The sequence below is a fragment of the Physeter macrocephalus genome, chromosome 9 (assembly GCF_002837175.3).
Source record: "Physeter macrocephalus isolate SW-GA chromosome 9, ASM283717v5, whole genome shotgun sequence".
Lineage (NCBI taxonomy): Eukaryota > Metazoa > Chordata > Mammalia > Artiodactyla > Physeteridae > Physeter > Physeter macrocephalus.
In genome coordinates this window covers 582,540-603,013 of record NC_041222.1, presented here as the reverse complement: position 1 = coordinate 603,013, position 20,474 = coordinate 582,540, and the positions used below count along the sequence as shown (strand labels likewise).

Here is a 20,474-nt window from a genome sequence, read left to right as displayed (position 1 = left end):
AGAACCAAGTGAGCATAAACGCCTTCTCTGCCCTGGTGCTTCCAAAGACCTTTGGGAGAAGCCAAGGAGGGAGGCCCACCTGCATGTGTAAGTGGTAGGAGGGAAAGAAGAAAAGGAACTAAAGACAACCAGAACTGCAAAGAAATGCTCAAATTTAACTAGTAGTCTGCTGGTTAACAGTAATACTGATATTATTATTTTAAAACTATTATACGTATATATGATGGGATAATACAAAAAAGTCATTATTTATTGTTGTTAGGAACCAGAATTGTCAGTGTAAAAGAAAACATATAAAAACCAAGGGAATTAAGTTAACAATCCTGGAATGTTAGATTTGAATCCTGGAATGTAAGACGGAAAGATCAACACTGTATTGGTCATGTTTCCACACGATAAAGTGGTCTAACGAACAATCCTGAAATCTCAGAGGCTCACAGTGACAACACTTATTTCATGCTCATCGGTCAGCCGAGTGACTGCAGTTCAGCTAATCTTTGCTGGGTTGGCTGGGCTGTGCCAGGTTAGGCTGGAATTCAGGCTTTGGGTTGGGGTCAGGTCATCTTTAATGTCCTCATCTGGGGACTCGGGCTAAATGCACAATAGCCATGGGTCCCTCACAGAGAGTGGAGGTTCCGAGACGGCTGGTGAAGCTTCCTGCCTCTTACTGGCTCAGCTCACCACTTGCATACCATCACTTGTGCCCAAGTCACGGGCCAGGCACAAAGTCCATGGGGTGGGGAAATACACACCACCCGCAGGGGAGTCATGACAAGGATGAGGAGGGAAGGAAGGATTGTGGAGAAATAATGCTACCTACCCAATCATGAACTCATGACTTTTCCTTTTAAAAAATAAATATTTTCTAGCCCCGTCCACCAAAAAGGCCTAAAAGCAATGGCAATCCAGTAGCAGTGAACATCCTCTCACCCAGACTGCAGGTTTCTAAATACTACCCTCCACTAAAAGAAACCAGGACCCCTGAGGGAATGCCTGATTCCAGGTCTTCAGCAGGAAATTAGCATATCTTGCTGTATCAAAGAGCAAGGAAGCTATCAAAAAATAATGGGATCATGTTAAAAGGATACAGGAGATGACATGAAAGGGCTCCCATTGGTTAGAGGCAGGATAATTTATGCATCAAAAAGAACAGTGACTACAACTGACTGAAATGGATTCCCAGCCCCACTCTAACCCTATGGAATCAGAATCTCCAAGGATAAAGCCTAGGCATCTGGATTTTTTTTTTTTACGGAGCTCCTCAACTGATTCTGAGGCACAGCCAGGGCTGAAAGGCACAGGTTTCCTGATCTTCTGGGAGTCCAGACCACTCACAATGCCCATCTTGCTCTCACATGCTGGCCTCTGCTTCCTGGAAAGTCTCGTCTACATCAAACTTACAAGTGTCCCTTATACATGTGCTTCCGACTCTGGGGTGGTCCAGCCATGACCTGGCAGACATCATCAAGGGGAAAAGCTGCAGTTTTCAGTCTGCTAACAGCAATAACAAGAGCAGAAAAGCTGGGACAGCTCCCAGGGTGCTCCTTTTAGCCTCCGTTTTGACAGTGACAATGAGTAACAAACTCTTCCGTCTTTAGCTAACATATCATAGATCTAAGACATAAAAGTTTAGGGTTTCTCCAGATACCTCGAAGCAGTTCATTCTTAATCCTCACTCTGCAGCAGAATCACCTGGTAAGCTTCTATACAAAACACAGCTGACTGTGTTCTAGACTCTAACCCAGAGACTCAGATTCCATGGTCTAGGGCGGAGTCCAGGCACCCCGTGTCTCCAAGACTGCCCAGGTGATTCTGATGTGCAGTCACAATTGAGAACCACAGCTCCAAGCTGGTCCTGAAAGCAAAACATCTCTACCTTAATGTCTTGTGACAACTTGAAACAAGATATGCCCTGGAAGAGGCACCTTCCGAACTGCAGTGCCCTGGGAAAAGTCTCGGTCTGCCCCTCCTTGTGCCTCTGAAGAATTGCCCATCCCTTCCCTCCTGCAGTCAGCCGGAACAGCCACCCCAGCCTCCCTGGGCTGACAGCAGGCTGGGCTGTCCTCCTTGATGCTCAAGACAAAGAAGAAAGATCCAAGCGTCTAAACTGCTCCAGATCAAAGCTAAGCAGAGAACACGAGCAGAGCTAGGTTCAGCTGAGAACTAAGGCAACCATCGCGCAACTACTCCCCCAAGAGGCTCCAAGATGTAGTGTGTTGTGTTGTTTTCTGTTTTTGTTTTTGTTTTTAATTAGAAGGAATGTGTAATCCCACATTGAAGAAAATAGAAAAAGACTGGAAGTCAGCCAGTTCAAAAAAGCAAACATAGTTCTGCCCCCCAAACCTAATGAATACAACACACACACACATACACACACACACACCAAAATACAAATCACTGCCACGTCTTCACACAAATGCTGAGTGCAGCTAGCAACAGTAGTTTCCCCCTGATTTGTAGTGGGTTGGATGCCAGCTCTAGGAAGGCCTGGATCCTTTGTCTGGCTTTGTATTAAAATATGCTGTTCTTCTTAAAGTCTGTAAGAAGAAGGGCATCATGTTAAGAGTGGTGTTCTGGAATTCACACCATAGTTTTGACATATCCCCCACCCACACCCCTCTTCTCTGAAATCGGCACCCCACTCACAAGGCTGGGTCCTCTCAGCTGTTCTCGCTCATCTTGGCCACCTACTCCTGACCTGAGTCTCTGAACCAGCACCGGACACGGGACTCAGTGGGGCTGGACTAAGATTTGCTGGTTCAGGTGTGGAAGGTGGCTTCCACGGCATCACATAAATATGGGCCCTTCGGGGAGGCCAGGTTGGACCACAGGGGCAGACAGGACAGAGGGCAGGACAGAGAGGAGAGGGGAAAGCAGAGGAGAGGGAAAAACAGAGGAGAGGCAGGGAGCAGGGAGAGGGTTTGCATCCTGCTCGGCTCTTCAGGCTGCCTGAACTCCATGCCACAGGTTCTGAAAGTGCCCCCTTTATGCTTGTAACAAATTCTTCTTCTGCCTATTCAGCTATTCGAAATGGATTTCTATTACTTGATAACGAAACCAGAACCCTGACTAAAATAACTGTAAAGCCTCATTATCAACTGCTAAACATTTCCAGGGATTTTTTCTCGAAGACTAAAATCAACTTTTTTTCTCTTTATTGAATATGCCGTTTCTAAAAATATATGTATGCTTTTAACATGAATATGTATGTGTTTTGCTGCGGCAACTGGCTTCAAAATCAGAAACAAGGCAACCACCAGAATTTGGTATCAACAGAAAGAAGGCTCGCTAGGAAACATTCTCTCCCATCTCTGTCTCAACAGTGAGCATCTCCAGCAGAGGGGGCCTGGGCAAAGGAGTCAGTGTAGCCAGGCCTGACTCAGGTGTGAAGGCAGTAGGCACCGACTGCCCACAGCCCTGCCAGAGGGGGCCAAACGCAGCGACATCCTCTGGAGAACCTAAGCACCTGACTCAAAGAGTGAGCACCTCTGAGAATGGAAAGCTCCCGGATGCTCTCTTTAATGGGGGCTTAAATCAATAACGTGAGTTTATAGAGACTTCAAGAGAGAAACCGGGAAACTGAGTCAGCCTAACATGGCTGACTAAATCCTCCCCTCCCAGCCCCAGTATTAGTAGCACAGTGTAAAGGACAAGGTACAGACCTCCGGCTGGATGGCTTTAAACACGGGTATGTCCATTAATGTGATCTGGCTCTGCAACAAAAGAGAATTGGGGTTAGAAAATACTGGAAACCAAAAACAGCTCTCATGTGACTTTGAAACTATACAGAGTAATAAAGTAATAAAGTTGTAATAAGTATGACACTTAGAAGTTGTACTTTCCCCCTTGAAATAAAAATCAAGATAGAGTAAAAAATTGGGTAAATTTTGAAAATGCCTCGCCCATCCCTTCCCCATAAGTCTTGATCCACCCTTCCTTCTCGAACATGAGACGAATTTCCAATTTAAGAATTGAGGGACTTCCCTGGTGGTCCAGTGGGTAAGACTCCGCATTCCCAATGCAGGGGGCCCGGTTCACTCCCTGGTCGGGGGAACTAGATCTCGCATGCATGCCGCAGCTAAGAAGTCCGCATGCCGCAACTAAAAGATCTCGCGTGCCACAACTAAGTAAGACACAGCGCAGCCAAAATAAATAAATTAATTAAAATAAAAGAATTGTTAATAGTAGTTTGGAGGGTGGGAGTGAAAGTAAGGGGAACATTTTAAGTTTGGATATTTTCGTTCTAGTTGAGTTTTTGTTTCAAGTATGAATTACTTTTACGATTTTAAAAAGTTGCAGACACCATATTATAAGTTAGCATGCTAAACAGAGACACTATCTATTACTGTAAATTTAATATTTTTTTAAATCGTGGCTTATAGAAAGTGTACGTTTCTTCTGAAGCCTAAGCCTCCTCTAAATTATATGGTAAAGTGCTATTCAAGATGCATCCACAGACCAGTGTTGGACCACGAACTGTTTATTCCACCAGCCCACAATGAGATAATTACGGAATTTGAGAGCAAGCATTTGGAAACTTTTATAGCAATCCCCATGACATTTTTATTGTATTTTTTTAAAGTATCAGTCCTTAACTGATTGGAAAGGAAAAAACTGGTCCTTTATCACAGCTAGCTTGAGAAGCACTAGTTCTGTCAATAGGGAAAACACACATCCAGTTAAAAATCTGTTCCCATCGCTAGAAGCTCATCAGGTGACAGTAAGAGAAAGCGTCATTGCTGACAGTTTTGCAGGCCAAGGCATGGACTGGGCTGACTTCACATGACCTATATCTATCTCTATATGTCACATGGGATGCCAGGAACCAGTTAACAGATACTTCTGTGACAGGCAGGGAAAGGAGAGATGAGAGCTTCTGGATGCCCACTAATGAGAGAAGACACCTGTCCATTGTACACAGGGCATCTGGGAGGACACGATGCACTGAACAGACGTGGGCTCTGGAATCCACGGGGCTTGGGCATGTGTCTGGACACCATAACTTAATTGCAATATTCTGTTTGACACATGACTTTAACCTCTCCCAGTTTCAGCTGCCACATGTAGAATATGGTGACAATAATCCCTATCTAATAGGATCGTTGTGAGAATTCAAGGCAAGAGGTACAGAATGCCTGGCACCTAACAGATGCTCTCTCTATATATGTATATATGTACATATATGTGTGTGTACACATACAGGTGCCAGGCATTCTGTACCTCTTGTCTTGCGTTTTCACACAGATCATATGTATGTTTACATATCATCATTTTTTTGGCAAAAGAGGAGTCACATAGATGGGCTCATGTATTGGCGTATGAACTTATGGTTCCTGCCCAATACATGAGCTAGGAAATAAGGGACCATTAATTTGTTTGAACATCCACGCTTCAAAGTTGCTCTAAAAAATACTTAAAGGAGGCTGTTACATCAAGTCAGCAAATACTGTCACGAGAAAAAAATATCGTATCAAGAATACATTGGAGAAAAATGGCAACACACATGGTATGTCAGCTGCAACCACAATCCAGGGCTTCAGTGCAGAATTGTGGTCACCTCTTGGCACAATTTAAAGGTGGTCCAAGATCACTGGATTTCTGGGAAGCACAGGATGCAGGCCAAAGCATACCATCCCCAGGGCTGAGCAGGAGACAGAAATAAGCAGGTGGCTTCATCCCTCCAAGGGGCTGGTGCTCGTCATGGGCACTGAGGTGAAATGCCTCCACCAACGGAAGCTCGGCAGAGGCGTGGATGGCACCAGGGAGTCCGAGCTCTTCCACCCCTGGGTCCACCCACCTGTGGCAAGCGGGCCCTGGACGTCAGCACAACGTGAGTGGTTACTATGTGCTGAAGCCCGCAGGCTTGTGTGTCTGGCCCAGAGCTACAGGGCCCTAAGCTCCGTCCCAGGCAGTGCAAACAGACTGGCATTTCTCCTGCCAGACCCATGGAGATTGTTAGCCAAGTGCTCCTCACACGTGGATCAATTCTGCCATCCTGGGGAACAGAAAGGCCTTGGGAAAACAGGAGATTTGAGCTGAGAGCTCACAGGGCCTTGGAAACCTCTCCCGCAGTTCAAGTTAACTCCCAATCTGGAAGAACCTGCAGGATGCTTGCAATGTCCCTTAGGAAAAGAACCAAAAGTCTGCGAATATGAAAATGAGAAAACTTCCTTTCCATCCTGCCATCAGTTCTAGGGTTTGCTACTGAATTTCCAAATGATGTATTAAAATAGTGACTTTACATTTCATAGTTTTTTGGATGGTCTGAGTTTCAAGTATTCTGATTCCCACTCAGACCATAAATCAGAAAATGTGTTCAGGTATTTTATTCAAGACAAACCACAACAGAGGACACGAGACTGAAAATAGAATGGTTGGTCCCAAACACACAACCAGAGGGTTTTCAGAAGAATCTCTCCTATTTCTATCTTCTCGATTCTGGCCAAAAAAGACGCAGTGTCCGGAGCAAGAATACATAGATAGATAGGTAAAATCATCAGATTATAAATTTCATGTCATTTGACTACAAAGCCAAACACACGTAGCAAAGGTTGCTGATGAGCGATCCTTCTCCAGAAGTTGGAGGCAGGCAGTTTTACCAACAGGGAGGATGTGGATAGGAGTGGGGACCAGAGGGCGAGGTCAGGTCCTGCCCCTTTTCACAGCTGGCTCCCAGGCTCCTAGGGGTGCAGCACAGCCTCAACAGAAACACAAGACAATGAGGCCCTTGGGGTTCCTGCCGTGGTGAGGGCACCTGCCTGTGATGAGGACACTCAGGAACAAGTCTCTTAATGGCTTCTCCTTATTTTCGAAAATAAAGCCTTAATACGGGATGTCCAATTAAGCTGGTCACCTGGCAATGCCTTCCTTCACCCTAACCCCTTCTCCCACCTCCTCCCTCCTAGCCCAGGGCCCCCTACAAATCCACGCTTTTTAAGGAAATGGCCAATCTCCACATATTACAGGACATTTCTGTAGAGATGAAGCCTTCAGAATGGAGAGACCTAGTGGATCACGTCACAGTACAGCCCTACAGAAAAAGAGGAGGTGGTTTTATGTGGATAAATGACAGCAAATTAGCCAAAAAGAAAACAAGCTGGTTTTTGCATATGTTGAATGTAGTGTTTTTCCCTCTAACAGTGGTTGACTAAATCCCCTCTTCCTAGCCACACCCTTATAGTATAAGGCTCTCCCCGAGTCCAAATAAACAAAGGAAGCTGTTGGCAAATCAGTGGTATGTCTTATCATTGAAGATATCTTTCAATTTGCATTTAGATCAATCCAAATGAGCCCCAGGAGGGCTCACGGAACAAAAAGTAATCAGCTCCAAAGATATATTCCTGCTTCTACTCCCAGACCTGCTGTGTCTGACAATTTTAGAATCATAGTCAAGGAAATGCAAATTAAAGAGCAAGACACCATTTGTGGTCCATCAGCGCCATCACAACTAATGGGACTATGAGTCGCTCAGTTCTTTTTGGAAAGTAATGTGGCAGTAACCCATAAAAAAAAGTTCTTAACATTTTATTTATTTTTTAATGTCAAACTTACAAAAAATTTGCAAGAATAATATGATAAACTCTATAACCTTCCACCTAGCTTCATTAACATTTGGCCTCATGTGCTTTATTTTTATGTATATAATTTTATGTATATAATTTTTATGTATATAATTATGTATATAATTTTATGTATATATATATAATTATATACACACACACATTTTTTTCTGAACCATTTGAGAGTAAAATACAGATATTATGACGCTTCACCTCTTAATCCTTCAGCATTTTATTTACCAAGAACAAGATGATCCTCTTACATAATGATAAAATGATTATACTTAGGAAATTTATCATTGGTACAACCGTATTACCTAATATACAGTCCACATTCAAAATTTGCTAATTATCCCAATACTGTCTTTTACAGCAAGTTTTTCTTCATCCAGGATCAGGCACTATGTTTAGATATTATTTCCTAAAAATTGAAATGAGCATACTGTTGACACAGCAATACCAATTCATACAGAAAGAAAAGCACTGGTATATAAGAAGATTATAGAGAGAGAGATCTACATTTAGATACAGAGATGAATATAGATGTTTACTGAACAATTATTTGTAGTAGTAAAAATCTGGAAGTAATCTAAAAGGCCATCAAAAAAGGAACTTGTTGAAAAAAATTATGGTACATGCAGACTCTGGAATATTATGCAGCTATTAAAAATAGAGAATTAAATCTATACATATTGATCTAGAAGAATGTCCATGATCTGCTGATGATAAAGACAAGTTCCTGCTTTGCTTTGTGCTCTGCTTCCAGCCACTGGGGAGAAGGACTGAGGTCTAGCTGCAGAGCACCCCACTAAAACTATAAGGACCTTTGAAATGATCTTAACCCTCTTGACCATAAAATGACACACATTAACAGGAAACCACATTAAACAAAGGCATGGTTTGATGACTTAATTATAAGACAAACACCTTATAACCATCACCCAGGTCAAGAAACAGCCACCCCCATCAATGGCAGAATGGACCCCAGAAATGTGGTATATATACACACAATGGAGTATTATTTGACCTTAGAAAGGAAATTCTGACGCACGCAACAACATAGATGAACCTCAAGGACATTATGCCAAGTGAAATAAGCCAGTTACAAAAAGACAAACAAACACTGTATGGTTCCACTTATATGAGATACCTGGAGTAGTCAGACTCATAGAGACAGATAGTAAATGGTGGGGGCTGGGGGGAATGGAGAGTTGTTTAATGGGCACAGAGTTTCGGGACTGCAAGATGAAAACAGCTCTGAAGATTGGTTGCACAGTCATGTGAATGTACTTAACACAACTGAACTGTACACTTAAAATGGTTAGGATGGTAATTTTTGTGTTACATATAGTTCACCACAATTAAGAAAAAAAAAAGAGTTCCTCCATGTGCCTTGTCCCAATCACAAGTCCCTCCCTCCTGTCAAAAGTAACCACTATCTTGACTTTCCTCAAGTTTCTCTATAATTTTATCACCCAAGTAGTTTACAAGACTATATCTTGGTATTGACCATTCTGGGTTGCCCCGGCATGACCAAGAACTTGCATTGAGTGCCAAGATTTATTTATTGGATCAACGGAATGTTACATACAAGGGGGAAATCTAGTTCAGAGCTGGGTCATCCTCCTTGTCATTGGAATGCCAGAATTCCTCAACTGAGTTATGAACTTGGTGGGGGGGGAGGGTTCCAGCCAAGATGGAGTAACACTATATTCTTTCAATATGTAGGTTTGAATCTTTTTTTATTTTATTTATTTATTTATTTATTTATTTATTTATTTATTTTTTGTGTGGTATGCGGGCCTCCCTCTGCTGTGGCCTCTCCCGTTGCGGAGCACAGGCTCCGGATGCGCAGGCCCAGCGGCCATGGCTCACGGGCCCAGCCGCTCCGCGGCATGTGGGATCCTCCCAGACCGGGGCGCGAACCCGGTTCCCCTGCATCGGCAGGCGGACGCGCAACCACTGCGCCACCAGGGAAGCCCTGAATCTTTTTTTATTTTGTGAACATCTTCTTAAATTATAGTTTAAGTATTTGTTCAGTTTCCTTGCCTTTTATTCTCCTCTTTCAGAGATTTACATTATCTGTATGTTGGATCTTCTTTGCTTATCATTAATATTTGTCACTCTTTTTAAAATGAATTTATTTATTTATTTATGGCTGCATTGGGTCTTCGTTGTTGCATGCAGGCTTTCTCTAGTTGTAGCAAGCGGGGGTTACGCTTCATTGTGGTGCATGGGCTTCTCATTGCAGTGGCTTCTCTTTGTTGCAAGGCACAGGCTCTAGGCACACAGGCTTCAGTAGTTGTGGCACGTGGGCTCAGTAGTTGTGGATCGTGGGCTCTAGAGCCGGGCTCTAGATTGCAGGCTCAGTAGTTGTGGCTCATGGGGTTAGTTGCTCCACGGCATGTGGGAATCTTCCTGGATCAGGGTTTGAACCCATGTCCCCTGCATTGACAGGCGGATTCTTAACCACTGCACCACCAGGGAAGTCCTATCATTTTTTTCATTTTTCAAAGTCTTATTATCTCTTTCTTCATTTATTTTGATCTTAAAATTTTTCCTCCCTTAAGGCATTTTCTGTTATGTTTACCTATTCTTTTTTTTTTTTTTTTTTTTTCTTTTTTGTGGTATGCGGGTCTCCCCCTGCTGTGGCCTCTCCCGTTGCGGAGCACAGGCTCCGGACGCGCAGGCTCAGCGGCCATGGCTCACGGGCCCAGCCGCTCCGCGGCACGTGGGATCCTCCCAGACCGGGGCGCGAACCCGGTTCCCCTGCATCGGCAGACGGACGCGCAACCACTGTGCCACCAGGGAAGCCCCTGTTTACCTATTCTTGTGTTCCTTCTAGTTCAACATTCATTTCCAAAATAACTTTTATTTTCAATGCTTTCCTAACTCTGCCACCTCATTTCTGAGATTTTTCTATTTCAGACTTATGTCTGAAATAGTGTGATCTTAATATCTTCTCTTAGCTTATTTTGAAAGAGAAAGGTTATAGTTTTTATCTTTTTTATGGCATGTCTTTCTGGCATACTTTCGTTATCTACAGGATTCTGTCCTTACTCTTTTTTTCTTATAATAACTTTGAAAGACTTGATATCAATAATTTTTTGTTGCTTATTTTTATGTAAAATTAGTTTTCCTAATTTTCTAGAGGAGAACATGGTTCAGGGTAGCTTTTCTAACTTCATATAGCTCTTCTATTGGTTACTTTCATGTAATGTTCAACAACATGCAGTTGTTTTTTGAGATTTCACACACACACACACACACACACACACACACACACACACACACACATTTATTTAGACCTCCTTTTTCCTTAACTTTCCCTATCCTGATAATTTTCAGTCCACTCCCATACTGAATTTCTCTTTGATATGGAGCCTTCTGGAAGTGAGCCCTGGTTGGTTGGTCTCAAGAGCCCATAGGGCTAGTCCACAGATCTCTTCCACCCATCCATTATCTGAGTGGTCAAAATTCCTGTCAATTTCAGTTGCTATTCTCACATTAACCTGCCGAACTTTCCAGTGAATTCCTGATGGAAATTCTGGGGTTCTCCTATTCTCTAGTCTGTCAAATGCCCCAATACTTACTTCTGCTTTCTCTTATACTGAAGCTGATACTCTGCAGGTCTTTTGATACTGGTGGAGTATCCCCAGCCATTTGTATTTTGGGTTTGATAGGGATAACTTGACACCTAATTTTACTGTAAATATTTCTCATGGGTTTCAGGGTTTGCTATCTAGTTGTTCTGGATGTGTTTATGTGGGGATTCAGGGAGAATAAAGAACTATGCTGCCGCCACCGCCATCTTCCCAGAATCACTCAAATGATTTTTTTACTGGACTCTTGTGTCTGGCTTTTTCCTTTCTTTCATATTATTAGACAGGAAACTAAAATACCAGGTGGTCTGGTTCAATTCCAACACCTGGCAGCTCCAATGCTTCCCCAAAGACCAAAGACTCCAGGGGACCTGGCTTCACATCTAAGCTGAAGACACGCTGGCTCTGGCAGGAGCAGCCAAGTGTTAGCACTGCACCCTCAGAGCATTCACTGCCCTTCCCTACAGTCTTCCCAGACTGGGCTGGGCTGAGCAACACTCTAGGGCTGAGACTAGAAAACCAGGCCCAAAATCTCACCAAGGGGTCTGGCTGGAGAATGACATTCTAGGCACAGCCTAACTCTCTGCCTTTCCATGTGGGGAACAACTATAAAGGGATTTTTAAACCTCATTATTGCTTCATTCCTTCCACGAAGCTAAAAAACACAGCTCAAAAATACAACAAGCAGGACTTCCCTGGTGGCTCAGTGGTTAAGAACCTGCCTGCCAATGCAGTGGACACCGGTTCGAGCCCTGGTCCGGGAAGATCCTACATGCCACAGAGCAACTAAGCCCGTGCGCCACAACTACTGAGCCTGTGTGCTGCAATTACTGAAGCCCGCACGCCTAGAGCCCATGCTCCACAACAAATAGAAGCCACAGCAGTGAGAAGCCCACACACAGCAACAAAGACCCAATGCAGCCAAAAAAAAAAAAGAAAAATACAACAAGCAAACCAAAGCAAATAGAATATAGAGGCTAAGCCATCAGCCAGCAAGGTCCATGATGTCTTCTAAAGGAGAGAGACGCACTATAGTTTTGTGCCTGAGAGGACAGACTAGCACTACACTGTCTAATACAGTGGTCCCTAGCCTCACGCGGCTGTTGAGGATCTGAAATGTCACCAGCACTCTTAAGTTTAGAAGACTACATTGAGTTTTGAAGATTTAGTGTGAAAAAAAGAATGCAAAGTATCTCAACAATTTCATGTTGTTTACAGGTGGAAATGATAATATTTTAGATACAGCAAGTTAAATAAAAAATATTTTTAAAGTAATTTCAGGGCTTCCCTGGTGGCGCAGTGGTTGCGTGTCCGCCTGCCGATGCAGGGGAACCGGGTTCGCGCCCCGGTCTGGGAGGATCCCACGTGCCATGGAGCGGCTGGGCCCGTGAGCCATGGCCGCTGAGCCTGCGCGTCCGAAGCCTGTGCTCCGCGACGGGAGAGGCCACAACAGAGGGAGGCCCGCATACCACAAAAAAAAAAAAAAAAAAAAAAGTAATTTCACCTTTTTTAATGCGGCTACTAAAAATTTTTAAATTGCATATGTGGCTCAGATTATATTTCTGCTGGTCTAGAATGTCAGAAGCCCTGGTTTTAAAGCCCAGACAGATAATGCCACTTACTATCTGTATGAAGAGGTGATTTTCCTCTCTATACTGGTGACAGTATACTGGGAATAATAAATATACCTAATTTGTAAGGCTGTGGTGAAAAGTAAGTTAGATTAATGCATGTAAAACATTTAGCACAAGACCTAGACAAAGCAGGTGTTCAAAAGTGGGAGCTGCCCTTGTTATCACCACCCAGCATTAGGAGAATAATCAGGAGATGAAGGTTTCAGACCTGGCTCTGCCCACATCTGGCTATATGATCCAGGTTAAAAAAAAACAATCTCTTAGATCCTTAGTTTCTTTCTTAGAAAATAGGGAGCTAATAATCTGCCTCATCAGGTTGTTCTGAGGACTGAATTCTTCTAGTCAACATGTACTATGAGGGAGGCACTATTCTGGGCAATGGGGAAAGAGCCGTGAAAGAGTTAGATAAAGTTCCTGTCCTTCGGGAGTTTGCATTCTAGTGGAGGAGACAGACCATACAAAACACTATTACAGAACGTAATGTTGGGCAGTCATTAGAGATATGAAGAAAACAGAGCAGGGTCAGGGAAGCGTGTGATGTACAGATGCTACTCTAGCCCGTGAAATTCCTGTCTAAGGGCTGACATCTGAACAGAGACCGGGAGACATGTGGGAAAGAGCCATTAGGACAGAAGGAAGAAGAAGCACAGGACCCTGAGGCAGGGGGATGCCAGGTGAGTCTGGGGAAGAAAGAGGCAGCTGGCGTGTAGCTGGGGAGCAAGGAGATGGGGCAGGAGAGGAGGCTTGGCCAGACCACGGGGCCCTGGAGGCTCGCGAGGAATTCCGGATCTCATTCTAGTATAAGAGAGCCCCTAAAGAGTTTCACACTGGTTTTAAAAGGATCCCTCAGACACACTGAGGGAGGTGACATATGTGCCAGGCTCAGCATGGCCTGGCACAAAGTAAACGTGGAAGCAAGTGATGGCAGAGCAAAGAGATGGGGCCCACTTAGCTCCATAGACCCCTGGAGGGCACCAAACCTGCTACAGCAAGGGGACCGGGAAAAAGTGGGCATGGCCGGAAGTACTTCCGTGGTTCTGCAGAGAAATGCAGCCCTGGGCAGCGCCTGCAATCAGGTCACCCCAGAGCCGACGTCCTCCCTCCACCCTCCAAGTGCACAAGGAAGAAACCAGGTCATGGCAAAACAAGGAGCCAAGCCTGCTCCTCCACAGCAAAGAAGCACAGGGTCCGACCAGCAGCAACACACTGGCTGAAGGAAAAACAATTCTTTTTAATTTATAATTACAGAATTTGTTCAAATAATATTGTCTATCATTGTAGAAAACAGTCATTGTAAAAATATAGAAAGTACAAATAAACGTAAGGAAGAAAAATTAAATTCCAATTATCTAGATTCCTACAACCAGAAACTACAGTAAATAATATGTTTGGCTATATAGGTATCCAGATATTTAAGAATATGTCAACATCAGATCTAGACCTCTTCTTATGCAAATATAAATATGTAGGTGTTGTGCATGCTTTTTAAAAATGGCACTATTCTCTGTAAGTTGTGATGTAACCCAGCGGTCCCCAACCTTTTTGGCACCAGGGACCGGTTTCGTGGAAGACAATTTTTCCACCAGGTGGGGAGGAGCGGACGGTTCAGGCGGCAACGCGAGCGATGGGCAGCGGCAGATGAAGCTTCGCTCGCCCGCCCGCCGCTCACCTCCTGCGGTGCGGCCCGGTTCCTAACAGGCCGCGGACCGGTACCGGTCCTCAGCCCAGGGGTTGGGGACCCCTGCTGTAACCTGCTCCTTTCACTTACTATTCATATATATTGTGTACGCCTTGCAAGGTAGTTAAATTCCTAGATAGACAGCTTCCTGTTTTTTTTATCCTTCAAAGTTATTTATTATTTTGCTTTCATATAATTATATTATCTATTCCTTCCTTAATTCTTTTTTTAATTTTGATCTTAATAGCAATGCAACAAGTATTAAAATTAATTTTGTAATGCATCTGTAACCAGATAGGTACAAAGGTTTTTCTGCTCAATTTTTCCAAACCAGGTATTGTAATACACCTACTGAAAATATTTGTGGGTTTTTACATTTTAAAAAAATTTTTATTGAAATATAGTTTATTCACAATGTTGTGTTAGTTTCAGGTGTACAGCAAAGTGATTCAGCTATACGTATATATATATGTGTGTGTGTATATATATATATATATATATATATATTCTTTTTTAACATTCTCTTCCATTATAGGTTATTACAAGATATTGAGTATAGTTCCCTGTGCTACACAGTAGGTCCTTCTTTGTTGTCTGTTTTATATAGAGTAGTGTGTATATTTTAATCCAAACTCCTAATTTATCCCTCCCTGCAGACATCACCCTTTTTTAATGGTATTTCATAAAGAATACTTTATTCGGCAATCCCCTATTGTTGGATATACGGGTTGTTTCCAATCTGAGCAAACAACCCTGAGCAGTGACCCCCTCAAGCTCCCCGTTGTGGCGCCCAGCCACCCACATCAGTCCTGTTACTTACAGCAAACTCCTCAGGAGTCACTTTCAGGACATCGAAGACAACGGCATCGTAGCTCTTGCTGGCATAGTCGCAGCCCTGGCCCTCCAGAGAGTCTGAGCTGCTGCTGCCCTGCGGAGGACAGGGAGAGATGGGGCCACCTGAGCAGTCTGGCTGACTCCACAATCACTGACTCCCAAACCTCAGAACTGAGGATGCAAGAGGGGCAGAACCGTACAATGATAAAAGCTTCTGTTGTTTAGTGCTTTACCATATTCCAGGCACTGTGTTAAGCACTTCATATGCATAATCTAATTTAATTCTCATAACAACTCTCTGAGTACACACTATTATTATTCCCATCCTACAGATAAGGAAGTAGAGGCAGTGCTACTTCCCCAATGTATCTCACCTAGGAAACTGAAGAGCCAGAATGCGAGCCCAGTTGTATATCTCTCTTACCCCTCAATCATACATGCCCTCGCTCACTACACCCCAACTGCTTCCAGCTGCCTCTGTGGTGGGGTGGGGGAGGGGGCGGTGAAAAGATACAGCCCGCCCTTCACATCTTAGGAGGCCTGAGGAGATCACCTGTTTTGTTATGTTTTTCAAACATTACCTGGTTTCACCTTTTTTTTTTTTCTTTCTACTTAAAGTCACTGCAGGAAATTATTATACAAAATGTTAAACTGACTCTCAAGGCTTATTTCATGTAGGGGCCACTTGGAATTCAAAGCCTGTTAGCTGAAGAGGTGAGAGGTAACCGGCCAGTTTCGGAGACGGCGTGAAAGTTATATTTAGTAGAGCCCCTTGTTAAGAAGAACACTGGGAGTCCTGCATGTAAAGGAAAGGTCTCCCGTAAAAGAGCAAGTTAAACTCCCCAAATGTGGCCAGTTTACATGAAACCCAACACTGTAGGGATCCCAGAATGTTGAACATACCTTCTCTTCAATTTTACTTAATTCCATCAAATTCTACTTTGGGGAACCAACAGAGCTTACCACCCCAAAACTGTGCCCTGTTCATAAATGGTTTTATTCGTCTCAACCTGTGAAGAGGGATTTTGTGGTTTCCATTAACCTCAACATCTTGGACCGGGATTTAGAGAATATGCTTTTATTAATTCCCCTTTATTTCACTCTTTCCAAAATGGCTATATCTGGAAAAACTTTGCAATCTTACTGGAAACTAGAGTGTTTTTAGGCCAGGGAGGGAAACCAATAGTCAACAACTGAAAACGTGAGGTTAAAAGGAGGAGCAGAAACTTAAACCTGTAGATTTCAATAGGCCTCTGTCATTTAAAGGCTACCAAAAACCCTAAGATGATCTTAAGCAGCTCTGAGCTCTGAAGTCAGACAGGCCTGCTTAGAATGCCAGCTCCACCCGAGCTGCTGTCTGACCTCTTCACTTCGCAGAGCCTCAGCTACCATCTGTAAAATGGCACCACTAGAACCCGCTCCCCAGGGCTGTGGCACAGGTCATACAAAATGAAGCTTACAAAGCAACTGGCAGGATCCCCTCCCTGGGCGATGCTGATTCAAGGGGCCTGGGTGGGCTCAGCCATGGTTATTTTGAAAGTTCCATGGGCGATGGGACATTCTCCTCTGAGGAGAATCTGTGTTAAACTTTTGAAAAGTAATGAAGACTAATCCTGAATGCTTCTGGAATTGGCCATCTATTCTACCCCTCGCTCTTACAGACCCTGAGCAATGGCTACCAATAAATCATTCTGCACTTCCATGCTCCCCTTCCACGGAGCAGCCTGAAGCAGGTGACGGGGCTGACCGTCTTCCGGGGACTGTAACGTCATCGTGGTCAGGACCAGCGGCTCCAGAGTCACAGAGGCCACCCACCGCTGACCAGCTGTGTGATTTGAAGCCAGTTCATTCACTGCTCCCTGCCTCAGTTTCCTCGCCTATAAACTGGGGGTGAAACAACAGCACGTGCCTGATGGGGTTATTGTGAGGATTAAGTGAGATCATGCCTGTGGAATGTACAAAAGAAGTGCCCGGTATATAGTTAAGCACTAAATCATGGGTGTCTATCTGTATAAACGTGTCACTCAGTCACCAAAATGTATTGAGCACTTCAATTAGACATGCATTCATTTGTTCATTCATTCAACAAATATTTATTGAGCTCTCACCACGTTCTGGATACACATATACATGCGTATTTCTATATATACACATATATGTAGATATATATAGTATATATGTGTGTTTGCACACATATGTGTATGTATACATATATACACAGATGGAGGATAAAAAAGAAAGAAGTTTTACTCTAGACGGAGTGTAAACTGTAAATGGAAAGAGAAGTCTGATTCCTCCAGTTACCAGACAGAGTCCATTCCTGGAATTTCAGGTTTTATAACTTTCCTGTAACACCCCATTGCACCTGCCCCAAACATACACACTCATACAAGGGGCCTTATTTAATCAAAAGTTGCCCCAAATACAGTCAGTGGTAGCGGTGGAGGTGGTGGTGGTGATGACGACGCAGTAACTTTATTTAAACGTATATTGGCACCATCTGGGAATTTTAACGGGTACCCACAAGTCTGCTTTCAGAACCAGAGATCAAGCTAAGGAATTTTTTTAAAGGGTTATAAGAAATGGATTGGTTCCTATGAATTCTAGCTGATTGCACAGGATCATTTCAAAAGCCCAGCTCGACCACGAGGGCCTTGTGAGTTCAGAACACGGAGCACCCCCTTGTCCGTTTGTCACAGGAGCCCAGGGTTATGCATCTGACATGGTGGTCTCCCCAGGCCCCACCCCCTCCCCCACCTGCCTCTGTTCTATTACAGAACTTGGAAAGCAAACTCCCAAACCCCCAGGGCAGGGGCCCGAGCCCACGCCACTCTCGACCACCAGCCCTTACAGCCATTTCCTCCTGAGCAAGGTAAATAGGAACACGGGGCCAGCTGGAAGCACTTCAGTCTGACTTCATTCCAGAATGTGTGACCTATTTATAATCAGCCACGGCTTTGCTTGGGGAAGGTCTGATCCCTTCTTGCCACCAAAATGGAATGTGGCACTTGCTACGACTGGACTAGGCAGGTATTTGTTTTTCTTTGAAGAGAACGACTTCAGAAAACACACTGATCCTCAGGGCTGACTGCCTCCCAAATCTCACGCCTGGCATGGCTGGTCGGGAGGGCTAAGAATGGTGGCATTCATGGAGGCCTGCAGCCCCCGGGCCAAGACTCAGGGGGCCTGGGTCAGCTGCAAGGAGACCCGGCCCACCCACCCCACCCACGGCCCCGGCCCCGCAGCCCCAGTACCTGTGGAGTGGCAGAGGTGACCAGCACGCTAGCCATCAGACCATTCCTCTTGTACATAGTCTCCGGGCCACAGGGAGCTTCAGGGCAGCCTCTGTCGGTGACATAACCTGTCTGGAGAAGTCCTGCAAGGCAAAGGGGCTCATAAAAACCAGCCTTCAAACCCAAGCTAATCCCACCCTGGGAGAGAGTTGTGCTGGACTTGACCTGGTGACCCCAGAGGAGACCTTCAAAGAAAGGTTACAGGCTGGTGGCCTTCAGGCTAAATATGGCCCACAGACGTAGTCAGCTAGGCTTGTACAGGTTTTAGTATTTTTTTAATTAATCACCAACATTTAAAAATTGGAAGGTTTCACACAGAATTCTGGATTTGTGACTTTTCTGGCAGCACTGGGCCCCATTCCTGCATGACGGCCGTCAGCTGGGCTGGGCAGCGCTGCCCCTTGTACTGGTGCACTTACTGGAGCAAGTGCCTTTCAGACCCCGCCTGGCCTGTACAGCCACTTGGGGACCTGCCTGGCTCCTGTAGACACTAGAGTTTGTGACCTTTGTTTTAAAAAGAAGGCAGGTGAAGAAGACAAACTGAATCTACCGTGTTTCCCTGTGCACCAAGACCATCCCATCAATAATAATAATATGGATACTAGCTAAGACTCAGAGAGTTCTCTCCACGTGCCATGCACCTTACATACAGTAACTCCTCTAATGCTCACAACAGTTCTTGGTAGGTCCTGTTATTACCCCCATATTCCACGTGGGGAATTTGAGGCACAGAGAGGTTAAGTAACTCGTGCTTTGGTGTCTTTGCTCATGCCATCCCACCAAACCATCCTTATTCAGGACCTGGCTCAAATGTCATTTCCCCTGGTTATCGCACCTGGACCACTCAAACGAGAACCAGTGCTCTCATACCAACGTGTACATGCCCCTAGTAGGGCATTTATCACATCACTGAACATCAGAGCACTGTAGCCACCACCAGCTTTTTCCCAGGAAAGTGATCAGGATGTAATGGGGGAAGGAAAGGAGAAGGCAAAGGGACCAGCTGGAAGCCAACTGCAATTATCAGGCAAGAGACGAGAGTCCTCTGAGCTAAAGTGGCAGCAGTGACACCAAAGAGAAGGACACAGACTGAGAGATGGTAAGGACAGAAATGCAACAGAAACTGATGTGGGGGGGAGGGAGAACCACCTGAGGATGCATGGCTCCTGGCTTGAGGTACCAGAGGCACAGCAACTTTGAAGAACAGTTGGGCAGTTTCTTAAAAAGTTAAACATCAACTTACCAAATGACCCCACAATTCTACACCTAGGTAACTATCTTTAAAATAAATGAAAACATATGTCCACACAAAGACATGCACATGAATTTCTTCATCTTAGCCAAAAGCTGGAAACTAAGTGCCCACCAACTGGGGAATGGATAGACAATGTGATATATCCATACAATGGACTACTACTCAGCAATAAAAAGAAATGGAACACTGATACAAAGTATAACATGAATAAACCTCAAAAACATCATGCTGGGGCTTCCCTGGTGGCGCAGTGGTTGAGAGTCCGCCTGCCGATGCAGGGGACACAGGTTCGTGCCCCGGTCCAGGAAGATCCCACATGCCATGGAGCGGCTGGGCCCGTGAGCCATGGCCACTGAGCCTGCGTGTCCGGAGAGTGTGCTCCGCAACGGAAGAGGCCACAACAGTGAGAGGCCCGCGTACCACAAAAAAAAAAAAACAACCTAAGTATCCATCAACAGATGAATGGATAAAGAAGATGTGGCACACATATACAATGGAATATTACTCAGCCATAAAAAGAAATGAAACTGAGTTATTTGTAATGAGGTGGATAGACCTGGAGTCTGTCATACAGAGTGAAGTAAGTCAGAAAGAGATAAACAAATATCGTATATTAACT

General features: G+C 44.5%; 1 protein-coding gene across 2 annotated transcripts in view; it reads right to left on the bottom strand.

Moving 5' to 3' along the window:
• RALGPS1 (Ral GEF with PH domain and SH3 binding motif 1) overlaps positions 1-20,474 on the bottom strand; it is a 104,643-nt gene that overhangs the window by 82,746 nt on the left and 1,423 nt on the right. For both annotated transcript variants that reach the window (XM_028493509.2, XM_028493507.2), the window contains exons 2-4: positions 18,562-18,683; positions 15,294-15,401; positions 3,663-3,713 (exon numbers count right to left, since the gene is read on the bottom strand). In XM_028493509.2, coding sequence (XP_028349310.1) covers positions 3,663-3,713; positions 15,294-15,401; positions 18,562-18,618 — 216 coding nt within the window. In that variant the 5' untranslated portion in view covers positions 18,619-18,683. The remainder of the gene's footprint in view (positions 1-3,662; positions 3,714-15,293; positions 15,402-18,561; positions 18,684-20,474) is intronic.